We start from the raw sequence: 22,002 nt of genomic DNA, 5'->3' as shown, positions 1-22,002 counted from the left end.
CACAGTGAGTCTCCATCTCCAAAAAAAAAAAAAAAAAAAAAGTATATATTATTTTTAGTAAGATCCTCGTTATCTTCTTTGATGTCATATGGCTTCTTCTTGCTGCAAAATTAGAATTTTCCTAGTGCTGAATTATAATTTGCTATTTACTTTTTGTATTAGTGTTCTGTTTTATCTCTTCCAACCTCCCCTCCTTTTTTTATATAGAGACATCATACATTATGATCCAACGAAGCAAGATCATGCCACTTACGAAAGAAAAAGAGATGATAAACCAAAAGAAAGGTAAATAGAGCTACTTCTTTTAGCAATAGGATCAAGTAAATTAATCTCATTTCAGACAATTAAAAATGTAGATAGGAACCAATATCCTACTCATTGGTCCCACTGTATTAAGATTGGTGGGGTAGGGGTAGTGCAGGTAGAGTTAGAAATTATTGATGTAGTGGAGGAGTTCTTACCTTTTGACAGAGGAATCTATAAATGATATGTACTCCTACTCTAGTATGATGCCTTTTATTTGTATTAGTTTCTTGTGAATTCTGTAACTACCATAAACTTAGTTACTTAAAATCACAAAATTTATTTCTTTACAGTTCTGGAACCTAGAAGTCCCAAATTAAGATACTGAACGGGCTATGTTCCTTCTAGAGGTTCAAAGAAACAAAGCCGTTTTATGCCTCTCCTAGTTTCTAGTAACTGCCAGCAATCCTTTGGTGTTCCTTGGCTTTGAGACCACATTACTCTCATTTTTGCCTCTATCTTCACATGGCCTCTTCTTTTCTGTCTGTCCTCTTTGTGCCTCTTAAAAGGACACTTGTGATAGCATTCAGGGCCCACTTGGATAATCCTGGATGGTTTATGTCAGGACTCTTACGTTAATATCTCTGCAAGACTCCTTATCTAAATAATGTTAACATTCACAGATTTCAGGAATTAGGACACGGACATAGCTTTTGGGGGGCAACCATTCAACCATCTAGTGTGGTAGGAGCTTCTGTTTCCTATAGATGTGCAGTCACTTGGATAAATATGGGGAATATATGGAACAACCAGTAACAGCTTGGTTTGAATCCTTCATTTTCCAACTGCTAGTAGCCATGAATATCACAAAAGGCAATGTGGTGTCCTGAATTGAATCTTGAAACAAAAAAGACAATTTGTGGAGAAACTGGTGAAATCAAAACGATGTCTGAGTTTAGTTAGTGGTAATCTACCAATGTTAATCTTTTAATTTTGACAATTATATCCCAGTTACATACAATTACATAGTTACATACATACAAAATTACATTAGGGAAACCAAAGTGAAGGCTATTTAGGAACTACTATTTTTGTAACTTTCTGTAAACCTAAAATTGTTCCAAAATTAAAGGATTCTTTTAAAAAGAATCACATTTTAGACTAAAGTAGAAGTAATATTAATATTCCCTCCAATGTAGGATATTTGTGTATTATTTCAGATAATCCGTATGGAACAAATACGGCTATGTTTACCCCCTCCCTTTACCCCTAAGAAGTCTCATCCCTTTACATCAGCTCAAAATCCAGAATATCATCATTCAAATCAGATCTAGGTACAGATGAAGCTTCTCTGTTACTCCTTAAGTACAGTACCTTGAGTGCAGTTCTGTTTGATAAGAAGACCTACGAACTAAAAAAGCAAGTTATCTACCCTTCCTCCAATATAGAGTGGTGCAACAGGCATTGGATAGCCACTATAGGTACTGTTCAATGAAGGAAAACAGGCACAAAGGAGTCACATATCCATAGTAACTCTGAAATCTAGAGAGACAAATGTTGGAAGGTCTTTGATTAGGACTGAGGGCCTAGGAATAATTCTTGCTGACTATTGACTTGGTTTTCTAGATCATCCTTCTCTTTTCGTAAGTGCTGGCACAGGTTTACAGCTGAGTAGTTTTCTCAACCTGCTTTTTGCTTATAGAAATTTGGGAGTCCAAAAGCCTATTCATTTTGAAATGTTCCTGTACCTACCAATCCAGTCTAGTGATAGTTCTGATAATTCTCTTAAAATCTTCATAGTTTATCTGAATCTTCTTGGAATTCACTCTGTTAGATGAAAGTCACACATACCATTTTGAGATAAGCCTTTTTTGTTGTTTTTTTAACCTTGGGCTTCTACTGAAACTGCTGAGAGAGAATGCCTCTAATCTCCATAGAAACCCTATTGTTTGAACAATTGAAGTTTATTTTCTTTTTTGTAAAATCTTAGAGACAGGATCTTGCTCTGTCACCTGGCTGGAGTGCAGTGGCATAATCATAGCTCACTGTAGCCTCGAACTCCGGGGCTCAAGTGATCCTCCCACCTCAGCCTCCCACGTAGCTGGAACTACAAGTGTGCAACACTGTTCCTGGGTAACAGTTGGAAACTTCTTATCTCTTTTTAGGGTCTTAACAAAGAATTTTGTTTTATTTTTAGACCGAGGTCTATAAATTTTTCTGTGACAGGCAAGATAGTAGATAAGGCTTTGCAGGCCAGATCGTCTCTGCTGTGAAGACTCCCCTCTACCTTTGTAAAAGAAAAGCAGCCACAGACAATATGTAAACAAATGAGCAAGGCTGTGTGCCAATAAAACTATTAATGGACACTGAAATTTTCATTTCATATAATTTTTCCATGTCATGAAATGATGTTTGTTTTTCCCCCTGCCATTTCAAATGATGATAAAAAAAAATTTCTTAACTTGCAGTTCAGACATAAGTAGGCAGTAGCCTGGACTTGGCCCATGGACCATAGTTTGTCAACCCCTTCTTTAGACCATGTTTTTCTAAGGCTTTCATAGAGTCAATCTTTGCTTAGAAGCCCTTTCTTAAATTTCATGTCATTTGCCTTCTGGAGATTAGGAGTCTTCAAAACCATAAATTCCTAGTTCCCTTTAAAAAAAAATATTCCTCCCTTTAGTTTCATTCTCTCCTATTTTACTGTAATCAGTAGGATGAAACCAGAATATACCTTTAACACTTCCCTGGACATCTCCTTAGCTAGATCACCCAGCAAATTAGGTACATTTTCCATTTTCCACAGTACACACAATGCAGTTGACAGTGTTGCTAAACTTTCTACCACCATATTACAAGGATTCCCTCTTCTCCAGTTTCCAACAGGATTTACCTTATTTTTCTCTTAAGCCCTTATCTGCAACCTCCTCAGAGGCCATATGGTTTCTACTAACAGTTTTTTCAAGGTCCTTCTGGCTTTTGCTGTGATCTTAGTCTCAGAAGTTACATATCATGACATTAGACTTACACTGTCCATTAAAAGACTCACTAAGTCCAGCCCACACTCAGGGGATAAGGGAATTAACTTCCAGCTCTTGAAGGAAGAAGTTTTTGGACAAATTTTAAAGCCACCACGTGGTGGTTAAATGAAAATCACTTGGAACTGCCTACCATTTTTTATAGAGCTTGGTTTCATAAGAAGCATATCTGTCTTAAAACCTAACCAGGTTGGTGTATTTACTGAAATATTAAAAGTTTCTCTCTTTGAGATGGTCTCTACCACTAAGAATGGTTATTTGGATATCCTGTTCACTTATTATTTTAGGTAATACATTACAAACTTTGGCCTGGTCTTAAAGGAAAAAGGATTTTAATATTTTCTTACTTCAAAATTCAGTATTGGAAACTGCCATGTAACTTTTTGTCCAATATCAAAGAGAAAAGCACATTCATTCCTAAATATAGAGCAGATAGATTTATGGTAACAAAAATTTCATTTCAAAAGAAACTATACTTTACATATTTATAATTCATTTCTATAACTGATTTACAGTTTTACCAGATACTGGTAAAATTCCCAGTATCTTAGGAGTCATGTGGCCTACAGTTTTCATTTTGCCTATGAGGAAACTGAGGCCTAGTAAAGCTAAGTGATTTCTTTACTTACACCTAGCTGTATAGTTTAGGCATAATTTCTGAAATGTAGTTCAGAGGATGATAGAATATGATTCATGCAGCTGTTTGAGATTTGTGTAAAAAAAGCTTATTGGTCAAGATTTTACTTCTATTAGTAGAGTTTTATATGTAGTTTTATTTATTTTATTTCTCTATTAGTAGAATTTTATATCCTGGTTGTTGAAAGGATAGAATTAAAGTTGTCCAGGATTTTTTCTTTTCCTGATTTCTGGAAATTTTCCAAAACTTGTTTCTTTGTGATGCACATGTCTACATATGTCATTTCAGTAAAGCAAAACGAAAAAAGAAAAGGGAGGAAGCTGAGAAACTACCTGAGGTGTCTAAAGAAATGTATTATAATATTGCTATGGATCTGAAAGAAATATTCCAAACTACAAAATATACCAGTGAAAAGGAAGAGGACACACCCTGGAATGAGGACTGTGGTCAAGAGAACCCTGAGGAAATCCAGGACCCTGCAGCTCTGAGCAGTGGCGCGGAGCAGCCCAGCGGGTTCACATTCTCCTTTTTTGATTCGGACAGTAAAGACATAAAGGAAGGTACTTTTCTTTTTTCCCATACTTTTTGATTTTAGTCAGTTTGAACTTAATTGATTGAATCTGCATTAAGTGTAACCGATTTAATGTCAGCTGAAGAAAGAATTCTTTCTTCTACCTAGATAATTTGAGATTTAGTGTCACAGGAGCATAAACACAATGTTCCTGAAGCTGTGATAGAAACTATTTTTGCATTTAAGGAAGCAAACCTCTACTAGCTTCCATATGAAGGGAAGCCAGAGAATAAGGTACAGCATCTTTTCTGTTAGGTAAAAAGTCAGGAAGAAGTATAGTAATTCATATATTTGAATAACTTTGTATCTTAAATGAAGCTGAAGATGCTATGGCTTATGGAAAACTAGTGTTATATATAAGATAAAAGAAGATATAAGTAACCTTGGTTTTATACAAATATGCCATATCATCAATATGCCAGTTATTGCACAGTTTATCCCTGAAGATTTGCCAGAACCTAGAGAGAAGTATAAACACTAGTACATATAGTTTTGCATTTCATTTCAAGAGGTTTACCTCTAAAGGCCAACATGGGCCACAGGTTAAAAAACACCTGACCTGTTCCTCACCCAGGGTTCAAGCTTTCTGGAAGTTCACTGTAGCAGCAAGCAATACGTATACAGAATACACACATACCTAACTACAATGATTCTACTTTAAAGATTAGCAGTTAAAATACCATACATGTGTGTGGTAGATAAATTTTTTTTTTTTTTTTTTTTTTTTGAGACGGAGTCTCTGTCACCCAGGCTGGAGTGCAGCGGTGTAATCTCGGTTCACTAGCAGATAATACCAACTCTGTGGTACTTTAAAAGGAAGTATAACAATCTAGTAGTTGTTCAAAAATTATTGCAAATAAGACTTCATTTTCTTGTCTAAACTGTTGAGTAGAGTTGGCATGATATAAATAGTAACTATAATTTTTCTAACTTTGAGAGCAAAACGTGAGAAATTGACCTTGAAATGAGTCCTAAAGACACCAGCAACTTGAAAGATGTTTTTTAAGTACCTGGGAAATTTTGAAGACTTACGAGGTGATTGTCTTGATCTTATAGCACTAGTTTTTTCAGCAGAGTCGGCAAAAAGTTTTGGGTATTGAAAATGTAAAGACATACTCCTTTTCTCATTTATAGACAAGAGGGAAACCTGATTTCCCTGTATCATGTTATATTTTAGGTTTCTCATGCTAGCACAGATGCCATGGTTATTTTAGGTGTCATTTTAAAAAATTATATAGCTCATTTATAAACCTTTAGTTTTTATATTTTTTTTTCACTGCTGTCCTTATCAGATCATTCTAGTGATGCCAAAATTATCATAGTAGCTTCTGAAAATATTTGAAAAATCTAAGAAGATGATACTACCTATTTTTTGATACGATTTTAAATTAATGATTAACATATTGGAACTTTAGATATGTCTACATGGTAAAAGTAATCAAATGAATGTGTTCACTTGGCTATGGAGTTACAATCCTACCATCTTTTGTTGTCATAATGATATAGAGACCTACAGAGTTGAAACAGTGAAACCTGGAAAGATTGTCTGGCAGGAAGACCCTCGTTTCCAAGACAGCAGTTCAGAAGAGGAAGATGTTACTGAAGAAACAGATCACAGAAAGTCCAGTCCTGGGTAAGCAATTTGTTTCTTTGCAGGCATAGTTCATAATTTGTAAAATCTGAATTAGACATGTTTAGAAATATTTTAGCTTCTGTTCACATGACGACTAAATTGTCTTATCTCAGCTTTTTGTGTTTTTTTTTTTTTTTTGAAATGGAGTCTCGCTCTGTCACCCAGGTTGGAGTGCAATGGCGTGATCTCAGCTCACTGCAACCTCCGCCTCCTAGATTCAAGCGATTCTCCTGTCTCAGCCTTCCAAGTAGCTGAGATTACAGGCATGCGCCACCGCACCCGGCTAATTTTTGTATTTTTAGTAGAGATGAGGTTTCACTATGTTGGCCAGGCTGGATTGAACTCCTGACCTCAAGTAATCTGCCCACCTCAGCCTCCCAAAGTGCTGGGATTACAGGCGTGAGCCACTGTGCCTGGCCCTCTCAGTGTCAGAGTATTCTCTAGCCTTTTTATAATGGAGAGTGTGTTTCCGTTTCCATGAGATTTGGATAGCACTAAGGGGAAGATAGGATGTGCACAGAAAAGGGAAGGTAGCCTGACAGTGAAGTCACTGGTCTGGAAACAGAATGCTGCAGTTGACTGGGTGCCTACCCATGGGAGGCACTGGCAACTGGGGTAGCAGTGATGGGAGTGAGAGGATCAGCAACCAACACAGGAAAGATAGAGGTTCTACTTAAACAAGTCTTCATTATCAAAGCTTCAGATGGAAGAATGTTAGAGGGAGGGTTATTTTAACTCAGGGCAAAATGTGCAAAATACAAAGCAGATATATGTAAGAGTCTTGCTCACCTGGATTCTAGAGGGAAAAGAAAAAAAATAAAAGATATACTTAACAAATAGTGTATTTATGTTTTGAATATAAATATTCTCAAATATTGAAATTAAACCAACCAATACCTATTTGTCTCTCTCTCTCCCTTTGTCCTGTTTCTTTTCAGAGAAGCACCATTACTTGAGAAAGAGACCACTAGATTTTTCTTTTTCTCTAAGAATGATGAAAGACTTCAAGGTCAGTCCATTTTTTTCATCAAATCACGTACATAGAACAGGTAATAGTACAGCTACAATAATTCACATCCAGGAATTTTGACCATTGGTAGTGTCATGTGGTTTAACCCCATTTGTTCACACTGATGAATGTTAACTTGTAAAGCTGTCAAGGACTGAGAACTCCCCACTCACCACTTTCTTTGCTCACTCATTCTCATCAGCAAAGGCTTGTTTTGTTCCAGGGGCTTCCTTAGATGTTAGGCATACAAAACCCCTAAGTTTTCAGTACCATAAAAGTCCATGTGAAAACTCAGGGTGTTGGTGAACTCATTTCTTAAAGCCTAGCATAAACAAAGTTTCATAATAGTAAATGATATATATAAACAGTAAAAGCAATACTATATTTTTCATTTGGAAAGAAAGAATACTAATTTTTAAAAATAAGTAGAAACTGAGGGAAAAGAATGATCTTAACTAGAACTGGAGACCTTGATAATGCCAACCCTTAGAATATCACCCATTTTAGTAGTAGTTTGCTGCCTCATCTTTCTTGTTTTTCCCCTAGTAGGTTCTGACTTATTCTGGAGAGGAGTAGGAAGTAATATTAGCAGGAACTCTTGGGAGGCCAGAACAACCAACCTGCGTATGGTGAGTGATTGTTTCTCCATATTATTTCCTAAAATAGACATGTTGTTGTCTATCTAGAATTACAGTGCTGAAAGGGAACTCATGAATGGTATAGGTGAGGAGACCGCAGACTGGCTCAATTGAGTGACTGGTCCCAGAGTCCAGCCAAGTGTATTAAGTAACAGGAAAGCATCAGATTTTTCAAGACTGAATTGTAGTTCCCATTATAAACACTTAATGCCAAAAATGCCAATATCCCCTGTTCATTTCAAAACAGCACTTCAAAATAGGTTTCCACAGCCCTGGCAGTGAGAATAACCTAAGTTTTACTTCTATCTATTGAACATCTTAAAAACAATTTGTTGATTATTAACAAAGCCTTCTTTTTCCCCCTAGGATTGTCGGAAGAAACATAAAGATGCAAAAAGGAAAATGAAACCAAAATAATAAATGTCGGTTGGTTTTGATACTGAATGTGAACAAGGCTCACCTAAGGAAACTGACCCAGAAAACAGTTTTAGCCGACAAAGAAGAAATTTCAGAGTGAAGGAATTGTAAACATCTGGCTGATGGAATATCATTCTGGTTGCCATCTTTTTCTGTGGAACTCCTCTGCATTTCTTCCTAGTTACTTCAAAAAATTAAATTCCACTTCTTAAAAAAGGAAGCACAAGATAGTCCTCGAAAATACTTTTTGTATATAATCTCTGCCCTCTATCCTGAGTAACTAATGGACATCTTCTCATGCAAGGTTTACATGAAGCCTTTTTTAATAAATGGGTCAAAGTACTTGTATTTTCCAGCCTAGGCTTTGTGTGAATTATGGGCTATTTGAAATGTTTATTTCTGATTATGTCAAATACACCTTCCATTTTGTCATTTTTGTTTAAGCTGATGAATTACATGTCAACATTGAGTTTTATACTTGTGTTTTGGTGAATAGCTAACTGAAATATAGGACATTTCAGACTAACATCATATAAGAGTTCTGTGAGGACCAGGAGAGGAAGCCAAATATAGAGTTATCTTGTCATTGGCCTCTAGGAATTAGGGAACAACATCTAGATGCAGACCAATCCCAAAATTCTAATTAAACCAAAAGCTTATGAAAAATACCAAGTGTCTGAAAGATAGGTAGTCACTATTAGGAGTCAGGACCCTGAGCCCAAATAAGGAAACATTTAATATTTCATTAAATAAACCAACCTGCCTAGATTTCAAGACATGCCTCCTATCAAAGTGGGCTCTGTGTGAAATAGTATTATATAGGCCCAGCACAGTGGCTCAAACCTCTAATCTTAGTACTTTGGGAGGCCGAGGTGGGCAGATCACCTGAGGTCAGGAGTTCAAGACCAGCCTGGACAACATGGCGAAACCTCGTCTCTACTAAAAATACAAAAATTAGCTGGGTGTGGTGGCTCACACCTGTAATGCCAGCTACTCAGGAGGCTGAGACAGGAGATCACTTGAACCCAGGAGGCAGAGGTTGCAGTGCCGAGATCACGCCACTACACACCAGCCTGGGTGACAGCATGAGACTCCATTTAAAGAAAAAAAAAAATAGTATTACATAGACAGTTCCAAGGGCCTATCATTGAGCCATGATGTGTGTACCTAAAATTAGTGTTTATTGATTTACCTATGCTGAATATAAACTCTCAACTGTTGGGATTTCATCTGGTGTGTTAACCATTATGTCCCCAGTGCTTATGCTCAGTATGTGTTTTTAATAAGGGTCCAAGGGACTAAATAACTTGAAGAGTCATTCTGGATTCCTAGGTTTCCAAAACTTCAGACTTCAAGGAGAGTGGGGATAACTACACAGCAGGATAAATAATTCACACGTTCTACCTTCTCTTGATGTAGATCACAGTTGTACCTTATTTTCTACTGCTGCATAGGAAATCATCTCAGTAACAATCATTTACTCACAAACATTGCAATTTGGTCAAAACTCACTACGGACTGCTGATCTGTGCTCTGTGTGCTTTCGCTGGGGTGGTTCAGCCAGGGCTACAGGATCTGCTTCTAATATGGCCCACTCAGTGCCTGTTCATGGGCTTCCTTACAGCATGGCAACAAAGCTCTAGAAGCAAGTATTCTCAGAGGCAGAAAGCAGATGCTGCCAGTCTCTTAAGGCCTGGCTCAAAAACTGGCTCAGAGTCACTTTACTGTATTCTATAGGTTTAAACTGACACACACACCCAACCAGACTGAAAGGGAGGGGACACAGATCCTCACTTCTCAGTGGGAAGAGTGTCAGAATGTGTGGCCATAATTTAAATCCGGCACATGCTTCACAAGCAGACAAATAAGTAACATCAACTAGCCTTTCCCACCCCCAGTTCCTGCTCCCCAGATAAAATCACCTTCAGCAATTTAATTTCTCTAGTATTTGGCTTATGCTCTGATTTCTTGATTTTTTCACTACCAGACACTACATATTCTGAAGAGGTGAAAAAATTATTCACCTCTTCAGTCCAAGTAATATATTTTGACTACAGTTAACTTTTTGGCTGGAATTTTTTCATTTGCTTAACTTTTTCTAGATTTAGTCTTCCCATACCTTCCAACTGTGGGACATTATGAGGTTTCTCTTCAAATAGCCTGATCAATCCTTTATTCTTTAATTCATCGTACCTCCCTCCTCCCTTTTTCCCTTTTCCTTCCTTTCTGCCTTTGTTACGTGCCCAGACAGGCCATAGTACCAGGTGTTACCAGTACCAGCTCACATTGCTTTCCTTATCTGGAGAGACCAGCTCTAGCTCATTACAGACACCCCTTCCCCCTTTCCCCTCTCTCTTACATGCCCACCTTATCTAAAGAAAGTTAAAATGTTTAACCAACCAGGATTAGTTTAGATTGTGAGGCCCAATTCCAGCCAATGGAGAAAAGGTACAGGGGCAGGGTTTGCGTCAGGGAGAAAGGCTCTCGTGCCCCTTTGTTCTGGTGTGCTCTCACGGTGACTGGCCAAGAAGAAGCACCCCTCTGCGCAGAAGTAAATTGCTTTGCTGAAAATCCTTTTTGAATGTTCAATTTCCTTAGGATTTTGAGCATTATTTCCAACACAATAGTACTATTAATATAAATGTTTCTCAATCAAATTTTTAAATAATTAGACTTGGCCTACCTCACATTTGTCCAGGAGCCCTCTGTCTGGCTCTAATCTGGGCTCTCTGGATAGGTGACAAAATTGAACCGAACAAGGTGGCAGGAATGTGAAAACTTCAAACACATTCCAAATACTTTCAGTTAATTAACAAGATTTGCAGCTACTAAATTATGTATGTTATGTGAGTATAATCATGGAACATTGGGTTACCCCTGTGATGGAGGACATGAAACCACTAATCCTTCACAGGGCCAAGATGGTAAGTAAAGTTGAATATATGCTAAACAGACTATCAAAATGTTCCTAAACTTAATAAGATACTGCATTCTACCTATTCTAGGCCAGATCAATTTTTTATATCCCTCTAATGGATACAATAAGCAGCAACTGAACTACTCCCAATTTGGCAAGATCCAGAATTTTCTTTAGAGGCTCTGGGGCCAAAGCCCAAGGTCTACTGCCCTTTGCAAGGCTCCAGATTTGAACCAGCAGATCAGTAATGTACCAAGCAGACTCATAGCAATGAAAATAAGTATGCAGGCCTGGTGCAGTGGCTCATGCCTGTAATCCCAACACTTAGGGAGGCTGAGGCAGGCAGATCGCTTGAGCCCACAAGTTTGAGACCAGCCTAGGCAACACAGCAAGACCCCGTTGCTATAGAAAATACAAAAATTAGCCGGGCGTGGTGGCGCTAGCCTGTAGTCCCAGCTACTTGGCCAGGGATGAGATGCGAGAATCATCTGACCCGTGGAGGTCGAGGCTGCAGTGAGCCATGACCGTACCACTGCACTCCGCCTGGGCGACAGAATGAGACCGCTTCTTAAAAAAAGAAAATTGTTTCTGCAATGTTTTCATTACCGGAAACATTTTAAGTAAAATAATAAAACTTTTAAACCTGATTGTCAGGCCCTTCCTTCCCTTTTGTTATTATCGTTTCACGTAGCCATTTATGACAGGAGAAGCGGCTTTGGGGTCAGCGGCTCAGGGCCCAAAAGTATAATTATTAAAGCCATCTCTCCGGAAATTGCTGTTTGTCGATATGAATTTTAGGTACAAAGTGTCCAGTCACATAAATACAAACGCAAACAGATTGAAGCCCCGACCTCGGCGCCCCTTCCCAGTGGGCCTTCACCTACACAGACGTGCCCACAACCCGAGGGCGACCTCGGTCTACACTACTGGAACGGATACCACCAGCACGCACAGCACCGCGCTCAGCGCCGGTTCGTTTTCCAGGCGAAGCCGCAAAGCCAGCAAGCACCACTGTCGCACCAGACGGACGAGTGGGCGTAATCATGTCCGCCGTGACCAATCGGCGCCTGGCTTGTTGGCAGGTATCAGGCAGCGCGCACTGATTGGCCGGTGCGAAGCTGGCCGTCTTCCCTGGATCCCGCATTTTCAGCGCGTTGCATCACCTGCGCGCGCCGGGTTGCAGCTTGGAAGCCGGGAGAATTTCTTCCAGGCTTGCTGGCCTGCGGGGCTGTCCAGGCACGGGGGGCCTCTCAGGTACGCTTTTTCTTCCCTGCAGGATCCGGCCCTCAAAGGTGAGGGTCCCGCACGCGTTACAACCCCGAAACAGTAGCAGAAGATTTAATTTTTAAAAGAAAGTGTTTCTTCGGGACTTGCCATTCGTTCGTTTCCAGCCTTAGGAATTTATGGTCGCCTTTTTGAATGAGTGGTGTTTGAAATGAGTAAAATCTTTTGAGAGTGATATACATGCTATAAATTGGTATAGCTGTGACTTTATGTATAGGTAGTACTTTTTTATATGCCCTAATTTATTATCTTTAATGGCTGCCTACTTGATGTGCCGTAATGTACTTCAGTCACCCTATTTAAATTGTTTTCAGTTATTTGCCTGCAGAAACAATTATTCGGTGAATGTCATTGTATACGTATTTTGTACATTTGCGTGAGTATACCTGTGGAGTCTATGTTAATAGGATATAACTAAATTGAAGAAGCGTTTGAGATCGTCCCACCTTCAGGTTACATTTGACTTACTAGATTATGAAGACCTGAGAATAAAAGGGGAAGCAGAAATTGATTTAGAGGAGAATGAAAAGGGGGAACAGAAATAGACTTATAGGTAGGATCCACATGACTTGATGATTAATTGGATGTGTGTATCTTCTGAGCAGTGTCGGGGTGACTCAAAAATGTTATGCCTAGGTAATGGGAAGAGTATTGGAAACGCTAATACGGTAGAGTTAAAAAGGGAAGCAATTGTGGAAAGAATTATGAAATTGTAAACAAAACATGGTTTTAGTGTGTGTTTCCAAAATATATTGAGGCAAAATAATGTGAATTAATGTGAATAATATGTAGTGAATATTAAGGAAGGTGGTCTCGAAATTGCTGAACGGGAAGTTGAGGTTAAGATGACCTGAAGGAGTTGTGGAGCGGGGAAGAGTGAAGAGCCTGGATTATAATAAGAGGGAAGCAAGGGGGGATGGCGTCCCTCTGCACAACAAGGTTGTTGTGCAAGGTTAACCTGCCCTGTCCCCTGCCCTGTGGTTGCTGGATGTTGTTGTGCATGTACAGCTCTCCAGTGGATTCGATGGGCCATAGCAATCCTGTGATTGATGCATGGAGGCTGCTTCTCCTCCACAGCCGCCATAGCCCGGTCACTGGTACATGGTTCTTCCTGAATAGACACTACTGTTATACTGAGTCTTTCTGCTTGGCATAATAGTGCAGTGATTCTTAATCTTTGGGGAAAGTAGAGACTCCCTAAAAAACACAGTAAAAGCTGAATGAGCTGGCCAGGCCTAGTGGCTCACGCCTGTAATCCCAGCCCTTTGGGAGGCCGGCACAAGAGGATCGCTTTAGCCCAGGAGTTGAAGACCAGCCGGGGCAACAGGGCAAAACCATGTCTCTACAAACCACCCCTCTCCAAAAAAGAAAAAAAAAAAAAAAAAAAAAGCTGACTGTGGTGATGGTGATGCATACCTGTAGTCCTAGCTACTTGGGAGGCTAAGCTGGGAGGATCACCCAAACTCAGGGAGGTCAAGGCTGCAGTGAGCCGTGTTTGTGCCACTGCTCTCCAGCCTGGGTGACAGAGTGAGACACTGTCTCAAAAAAAAAAAAAAGTAATGGTCCTCTTCTCAGAAAGCTTAAATCTTATTTTCTCAAAAACAAAAAATCAGATAGATATTCCTGAATAATTGTCAGAACAGTGCAAGAGTGGTGATGTTCAGACTGTGATGTGAATGCTCATCGGACCCTCAGTATCTTGTTAAAATGCAGGTTCCGACTCCTAGGTGCAAGGTGAGACTGGTAAGTCTGCATCTCTAATAAGCTCCCATAGATGTGGGCCATAGTAGGACCAGCCTTGAAGAGATTAGAATGTGTCGGTATCTCAAAGTCTGTTGGTCTTCAGATAACAATCCCATAAGTCTGAGTTGGCCTCTAATAAGGTACCCAGTGAACCTAAATACATCAGTAAATGCACAAACACTTCCTTTGGTCCTTGAAAGGCTAGAGGTTATAGTAGGAGTTGAAGATCTAAAATGCCTTACAACTTCCTTTTAGTGGTATACTGTGATCAGAAGTAGCCATTTCAGTTAAACAGTCCAACCATTCTTGTCCCATTTTTTCTTCAACTTAGAGGCACTCACACATCTGAAAAATTAATGAGGGTAAAAGAAAATGAAAGATACTACTTTCACAGCCTTTTTTTGGTGTGTGATAACTTGAATCAATAACTTGCTTAGACTATGATGCTTTTAATGCTTTCAAAACTGTTTGAGGTATGTAGCAGTGTGTCTTTTCCTGTAGAGTTTATTACCCTGGACTGTTGCGTTTCTTGAGTATTAAGATTTTTTATCTTCTCTGTTTGTTCTCTTATTAGCAATTCTATCCCATTCTAATCTGATATTGACTTGGAAAGCTTGTCATCCACCTTGTTAGAATTGTTAAGTAAATATAAATAGACTTTGAGAAGGAAAGGTCTCAAGGGTGGCTCACTAGATACTTAAGTCACAGATTGATCAAGTGTCTCTGGCTGAGGTTATTAGCAAAACATTTAAAAAGACACTTTAAGATTTTTCTCACTAGGGACTAAACCAGAAAGGTATAGGGCTCATCCTTCATAAAAATCATGAATAAGCAATAAGAAGGGTAAAATGGAAAATTGGCATCTATACTCGAATGTGAGATTCTCATCTTTTTAGCTTTAACATTTTTAAAGTTTTACCAGTTTTCCTCAAAGAGAATATGAAGTTACTTCAAGAGAACTGATTTCTGTCATGTGAGTGTAGGTAAGAAAATTCTTAGTTACTTTGAGATATTTTTCTTCAGATTATCAATGAGTTTTTTGCACCATCAGATAGAATTGCCGAGATTTTCTTGCTTACTTTTGGAAACATTGTCTACCATTACTGAATATTAAATAATACCATGTACCCCTCCCTCACACCATGTACAAAAATAACTCAAAATGATTTGTGGCCTAAATGGAAGCGAAAAATCTGTAACCCTGTTTAGGTAATGGTTTATTAGATGACACGAAAAGCTCAAGCAACAAAACTAAAGATAGACGAATTGGACATCATTAAAATTAAAAATCTTTGTGCTTCAGAAAATGCCATCAAGAAAATAAAAAGATGGCCCACAGAACAGGAGACAACTTTTTATAAATCATATATCTGATAAAGGATTTATATCCAGAATATATAAATAACCCTTAAAACCCAACCGCAAAAAGAGCCCAGTTAGAAAATTGGCAGAGGATAAATAAGTATCTGTCCAAAGTGGATACACAAATGGCCAATAAGCACATGGAAAGACGCTCAGCGTCATTAGTCCCTAGGGAAATGCAAATCAAAATCAGGAGATACTACTTAACATCTCCTAGAATGACCGTAATCCAAAGATGGACAATAAGATGTGCTGGGTAGGATCTGAAGAAATTAGAATCCTCATTCACTGCTGAGGGAATGCAAAGTAGTACAGTCACTTTGGAAAACATTTTGGCATTATCTCAAAAAGTTAAATACAGAATTATCATGTGACCCAGAAATTCTTCTTCTAGCTACAAACACAAGAGAAATGAAAACATAGATCCACACAAAATTTTATACATGAATGTTCATAGCGGCGTTATTCACAGTTATCAAAAAGTAGAAACAATACAGGTGTCCAAGAAATGATGAATGGATAAACAAACTGTGGCATATTCATGAAATGGAATACTATTCAGCTATCAAAAGTAATGAAGTATGAATATATATTATTCATGGATGAGCCTTGAAAACATGCTGGAGAAAGGAAACCCGATGCAATAGGCCACATATAGATGATTCTTGTAAATGTTCCCATTTATATGAAATGTCCAGAATAGGTAAATCGACAGGGGCAGAAAGAAGATAAATCGTTGCCACTGGCTATGTAGAAGAAAGAGTGGGGAGTGACTACTAATGGTTTTGGGGTGTTTTGGTGGGGAGGGGAGGTTGAAAACATTTTGAAATTAGATATTACTAGTTATACTACCTTGTAAATGTGCTAAAAAGCCACTGAATTGTACACTTCGTACATTACAGTATGTAAATTGTACATCAATATACACCCATGTTAGTAATATGGTACTCTGTTATTCCTGGATTTCTCTTTTGACACTAATAAATTTGATTTCTTTTGCAGCAACAAAATGGTTCAACAAGTTCCAGAAAACATAAATTTTCCTGTGGAAGAAGAGAAAATCTTGGAGTTTTGGACTGAATTTAATTGTTTTCAGGAATGCTTAAAGCAATCAAAACATAAACCAAAGTATGTGAATTTTTTAGGTTAAGGGAAAGTCCTTAAGAATAGTCATTTTTTAGACTGAATTCCATTAAAACAGATACTGTCTTTTTTTTTGTTTTGTTTTTGAGATGGAGTCTTGTTCTGTCACCCAGGCTGGAGTGCAGTGGCGCAATCTCTGCTCACTGCTACATCCGCCTCCCGGATGCAAGTGATTCTCCTGCCTAAGCCTCCCAAGCAGCTGGGATTACAGGCGCCTGCCACCACGCTGGCTAATTTTTGTATTTTTGGTAGAGACAAGTTTTCACCATGTTGCCCAGGCTGGTCTCAGACTCCTGACCTCAAGTGATCCACCTGCCTCAGCCTATCAAAGTGCTGGAATTACAAGTGTAGCCACCATGCGTGGCCTAAAGCAGATACTTTTTATTAATCTTTCTTTCTTTCTTTTTTTTTTTTGAGACAGATTCTGGCTCTATCGCCCAGGCTGGAGTGCAGTGGCTGGATCTCAGCTCACTGCAAGCTCTACCTCCTGGGCTTACGCCATTCTCCTGCCTCAGCCTCCCAAGTAGCTGGGACTACAGGTGCCCGCCACCTCGCCTGGCTAGTTTTTTTTTTGTTTGTTGTTTTTTTTTTGTTTGTTTGTTTGTTTTTAGTAGAGACGGGGTTTCACCGTGTTAGCCAGGATGGTCTCGATCTCCTGACCTCGTGATCCGCCCGTCTCGGCCTCCCAAAGTGCTGGGATTACAGGCTTGAGCCACCGCGCCCGGCCTTTATTAATCTTTCTATTCCCAGAATCCCCCAGCTGTCTGTATAATGGGTACTCAGTAGTAGATAAACATTGAATGAATGAGTTCTCATTTATTAGGGTAAATTTTGTGTCTTTAAAAGGTCATCTGAGTAGAATTTATGTCACCCTGTGTCACCCTCTTTCCGCCTTTATCTTCATCACCACCCTCATATAGGCACTTATACCTAAGTACCCCATAGAAGGCTACAATAGTAGTCCTCATTCACCTGAAAGACTAGTCCTTTAATCACTGTTTTCATTGTATATCTCCTCTGGTCAAAAACTTTCTGAGAGAGGGGTTTATTGCCCTATTTTACTGATGAGATAACTCAAGATCAGGATAAATAACTTGCCTTATGTCATGGAACTAATAAATGAAAAATGAATAATCAAATGGAGGTGTCTGCAGCTTTGCCGCAATTGTAGCCTTTCTGAAGGCAGGACCACCAGTAAATATCAAATCAATTATGTCTGTCAATTTCCTGATCATGCTGCTTTTGTCCTTCCTAAAGACTCCACTATGACAACAGCTATCTATAGAAAAATGCTTTAAATTTTGATTGTTTTTAAATGACTTGATATAGTTTTATTACCTCTTAGATTTACCTTCTATGATGGTCCTCCTTTTGCAACTGGACTGCCTCACTATGGACATATACTTGCGGGTACAATTAAAGATATAGTTACAAGATATGCTCACCAGAGTGGGTTTCATGTTGACAGAAGATTTGGATGGGATTGTCATGGCTTACCTGTGGTATGTTTGAGTATCCAGCTTTATAATTTTCTGATTTTTTTATAAGCATTAGATTTCATGTAATACGTTCCAGTATGATGAATGTTGACTGTCATACCTTCTACTTCATTTCTATAGTATTTGTAGTTTGATTTGTTTTGTTTTCTAGAGTTGCATAGTTGCAGTTGTTTTCATAGGGCAAAGTGTTAACAATCTTATCACAAATTTTCAGGAATATGAAATTGATAAGACACTGGGAATCAGAGGACCAGAGGATGTGGCCAAAATGGGGATTACAGAGTATAACAATCAGTGCCGAGCAATTGTGATGAGATATTCTGCTGAGTGGAGGGTATGTTGGGTTATTTTCAGTAGAATGAACAGAAAATGTAGTTATTAAATGGGCGTTGAAATGGTTGGTGGTCCCTTGTGCTTTTTTTATTAATTTATTTTTTGTAGAAAAAGTATTAGCTTCCACCTTCAACCCTGTTACTTAAACTGTTAGCTTAGACTGAACCATCTCTTTTCTGACTTTTGTGTGCCTAAATTGGTCTAACTTTCTTGAATGATCACCAATAGGGAAAAATCTGATAAGTATAACATAGATATATAGGCCTTTTCTTTTTTTCTCAAATACTTTTTTCAATTTTTTAACTTTTCATTTTGAAATAATTTGACTTATTAAACAATTGAAAAAGTAGTATGATGAGTTCCCCTATATCCTTCATCCATCTTTCCCAGCTGCTAACATCTTCAGTAACCATAGTATTAATAGAATTTTCAAAAGCAGTTGCCACATTAATTTTTATTTTTGGGCCGGGCCCGGTGCCTCACGCCTGTAATCCCAGCACTTTGGGAGGCCGAGGCGGGCGGATCACAAGGTCAGGAGATCGAGACCACGGTGAAACCCCGTCTCTACTAAAAATACAAAAAATTAGCCAGGCGCGGTGGCGGGCGCCTGTAGTCCCAGCTACTAGGGAGGCTGAGGCAGGAGAATGGCGTGAACCCAGGAGGCGGAGCTTGCAGTGAGCCGAGATTGCACCACTGTACTCCAGCCTGGTGGACAGAGTGAGACTCCATCTCAAAAAAAAAAAAAAAAATTTATTTCTGACCAATCACATATTGCCTTCAGTTGTCGTGTCTTTTTAGTCTTCTTGAGTATGGAACATTTATTTAGTCCTTTGTCTTTCATGGCCTTCTCACTTTTGAAGATTGCAGAGCAGCTATTTTCTAGAATGTCCCTCAGTGTCTGAGGTTTCCTGATTTAGGTTATGCATTTTTGGTGACAATGCCACAGAAGTGATGCTATGCCCTTCTCAGTGCATCATATCAGGTGGCATGTGTTTTTGTTATGTCTCATTGATGGTGATAACTTTGTTCACTTGGTTAAGGTACTGTCAGCTTTCTGCTTTGTAAAGTTGTAGGTTTTCATTTGTAATTAATAAGTATCTTGTGGGGAGGTTCTTTCCAAATATTCTTTGTCTTGTCATACATTCACTTATTAGTTTTAACATCCATGTATGGTTTTTGCCAGTAATAATTATACCCGTGATATTTGCCAAGTGTTGGTTTGGGTAGACTTTTATAAATGAATATTTATACTTGTAAATGATGTTTTGTGCATGTAGGATGAATGCCAAGAAAACTGGTTCTTAACCTTACATAGTATGTTGTTGGCAATATAGATTTACTTGTGCCATTGATTATTCTATTTTCTCAAAATGTTCATATGTGGTGACAATAGAATGAAACAGATGTTGATGTAAAATTATAAATATCATTGTCTAATACTGTTCTAATATTAATATTTTAAAGTCTACTGTTAGCAGACTTGGCCGATGGATTGACTTTGACAATGACTACAAAACTCTGTATCCACAATTCATGGAATCTGTCTGGTAGGTTTATTTAAAATTGTAAATATGATAAATATTCTATAAATATTATGTCGTATTGATTATTGGAAAAGTGCACTAGCATGAATCAGTTTATTTTTGAGTCCATCGTTATTCCTCTGAAAATCTTTGGGAACAGGTTTGTTTTGAATGTAGGACTTTTCTTGTTATTTTTTTGAGACTGAGTCTCGCTCAGTTGCCCAGGCTGGAGGGCAGTGGTGCAGTCTTGCCTCACTGCAACCTCTGCCTCTCAGGTTCAAGCGATTCTGCTGCTTCAGCCTCCCGAGTAGCTGGGATTACAGGCGCCCACCACCATGCTTGGCTAATTTTTGTATTTTTAGTAGAGATGGGGTTTCACCTTGTTGGCCAGGCTGGTCTCGAACTTCTGACCTAGGTGATCCACCCACCTCGGCCTCTCGAGGTGCTGGGATTACAGACGTGAGCCACTGCGCCCAGCCTTCCAATTGCTTTTCTTAGTTAACATTATGTCTTAAACATCATTTGGTATCATTAGATATTAGCATGTCAATGTCTACCTGATGTCTTATTGTATTGATCTGTTATAATTTACCGGCCGGTCTCCCAATGGAAGACATTGTTTTTTCACTTATTTGGCAGACAGAAACTCCAAACAGAAAATGGCATAAGTGATTGCATTTTCAGAAATAGAGTTTTGGTTATGTAATTGTGAAACTCCATCTGTTACCAGGTGGGTCTTCAAACAACTCTATGATAAAGGCCTTGTTTATAGAGGTGTGAAAGTCATGCCCTTCTCTACGGCATGTAACACTCCACTTTCCAACTTCGAGTCACACCAGAATTACAAGGTACGTGAAATGTAGAGACATTATTCAGCATTGAGTTCTGTAGGTGGAAGTTGAATAGTTACGATCACAGTAGGTATTCCCAAATACACCCAGTGTGGAATGTTGCCCACGGCATCAGCCACTTTGGCCACTTCTTACTGAGTGCTGAAAACATTGCCAGTTAGTATACAAAGGCTCTGTTAAGATGAGGAATTTTTTTTCCACATTGGATTTATGATGTATCTTAATGTGGTAGGTTTTGCTTGTTTTGACCATATTTTTGTGCCTCTCTGTTGGGTTAACAGCTTTGACATGCTTCCCTGTAGTCATCATTTCTTAAGGGTTGGGTAATTTTATGCCTTATCTGGGACCTCATGATATCATTTATTTGTTAACGGTATTTGGAAAAAAATTAATTTGAGGTGCCAAATGGTATTATCTTTCCTCTGACGAAATACAATCAGTTGTTGTTGTTGGTATGATTGAGGTGTTTAGACTTGTTTGATGTTTACAGGGTATACTGTTATACCATATCTAGACAGATACTAAATACTAGTGAGTCTTGTGAAATGTGAACTATCTCTTCTCATGTGTGTATACTGAGTTGTTTTCCGTTTTGAGAGTTTATCTGACCCGTTGTTTTTAAAGGATATTGACTTGTTTGGAATTCTTGTTTCATGGCCTAGGTTTGAAAATTACATTAGTAAAATTTGCCTTACAAAGCATTTTTTATTTATAGAATGCTTTCACATATCCTGTTTGACTGATCTTTGTAAATCCTTGTAAGGCAGGTATGATGATTTCTATTATCTCCTTACTACCTCTCTGATTGTACTCATGTTTGTATTTTTTTAGTAAAATATTTTAAACACTTAACAGTGTAGAGAATAATACAGTAAACACAAGGTTTCCAAGGCTTACCTTTGTCAAATCTTAGTATATTGCTATATTTGGTTGCTTTTTTTATTTAGTTTTGTTTTTGAGACAGAGTCTCGCTCTGTCACCCAGGCTACAGTGCAGTGGCATGATCTCGGCTCACTGCAACCTCCGCCTACCGGATGCAAGCAGTTCTCTGCCTCAGCCTTTGGAGTAGCTGGGATTACAGGTGCCCACCACCACACATTTTTAGTAGAGACAGGGTTTCACCATCTTGGCCAGGCTGGTCTTAAACTCCTGACCTTGTGATCC

General features: G+C 38.7%; 2 protein-coding genes and 1 non-coding gene across 12 annotated transcripts in view; all 3 read left to right on the top strand.

Annotated features, from left to right (window-relative positions):
- NOL8 (nucleolar protein 8) overlaps positions 1-8,538 on the top strand; it is a 28,698-nt gene extending 20,160 nt beyond the window's left edge. For 8 of the 9 annotated variants that reach the window (XM_030920358.1, XM_030920351.1, XM_010375095.2 and 5 more), the window contains exons 12-17: positions 208-285; positions 4,204-4,475; positions 5,993-6,119; positions 7,058-7,128; positions 7,675-7,757; positions 8,133-8,531. In XM_030920358.1, the coding sequence (XP_030776218.1) occupies positions 208-285; positions 4,204-4,475; positions 5,993-6,119; positions 7,058-7,128; positions 7,675-7,757; positions 8,133-8,183 (682 nt within the window). In that variant the 3' untranslated portion in view covers positions 8,184-8,531. Of the gene's footprint in view, positions 1-207; positions 286-4,203; positions 4,476-5,992; positions 6,120-7,057; positions 7,129-7,674; positions 7,758-8,132 lie in introns of all 9 variants that reach the window. The other variant, XM_030920357.1, reaches the window with a different exon arrangement.
- Positions 8,539-12,214: 3,676 nt separating this feature from the next.
- IARS1 (isoleucyl-tRNA synthetase 1) overlaps positions 12,215-22,002 on the top strand; it is a 78,668-nt gene continuing 68,880 nt past the window's right edge. Inside the window, exons 1-6 of one of the 2 annotated variants that reach the window (XM_010375094.2) lie at positions 12,215-12,354; positions 16,492-16,617; positions 17,978-18,134; positions 18,346-18,465; positions 19,929-20,011; positions 20,718-20,835. In XM_010375094.2, the coding sequence (XP_010373396.2) occupies positions 16,499-16,617; positions 17,978-18,134; positions 18,346-18,465; positions 19,929-20,011; positions 20,718-20,835 (597 nt within the window). In that variant the 5' untranslated portion in view covers positions 12,215-12,354; positions 16,492-16,498. Of the gene's footprint in view, positions 12,393-16,491; positions 16,618-17,977; positions 18,135-18,345; positions 18,466-19,928; positions 20,012-20,717; positions 20,836-22,002 lie in introns of both variants that reach the window. The other variant, XM_030919331.1, reaches the window with a different exon arrangement.
- LOC115894113 lies at positions 13,357-13,489 on the top strand. The gene has a single exon (XR_004054154.1). It is a non-coding gene; the product is annotated as a small nucleolar RNA SNORA84 (small nucleolar RNA).

This window comes from Rhinopithecus roxellana, chromosome 16 (genome assembly GCF_007565055.1).
Source record: "Rhinopithecus roxellana isolate Shanxi Qingling chromosome 16, ASM756505v1, whole genome shotgun sequence".
Lineage (NCBI taxonomy): Eukaryota > Metazoa > Chordata > Mammalia > Primates > Cercopithecidae > Rhinopithecus > Rhinopithecus roxellana.
The sequence above is the reverse complement of the archived record's forward strand: the minus strand, read 5'-3'. Positions and strand labels throughout refer to the sequence as shown.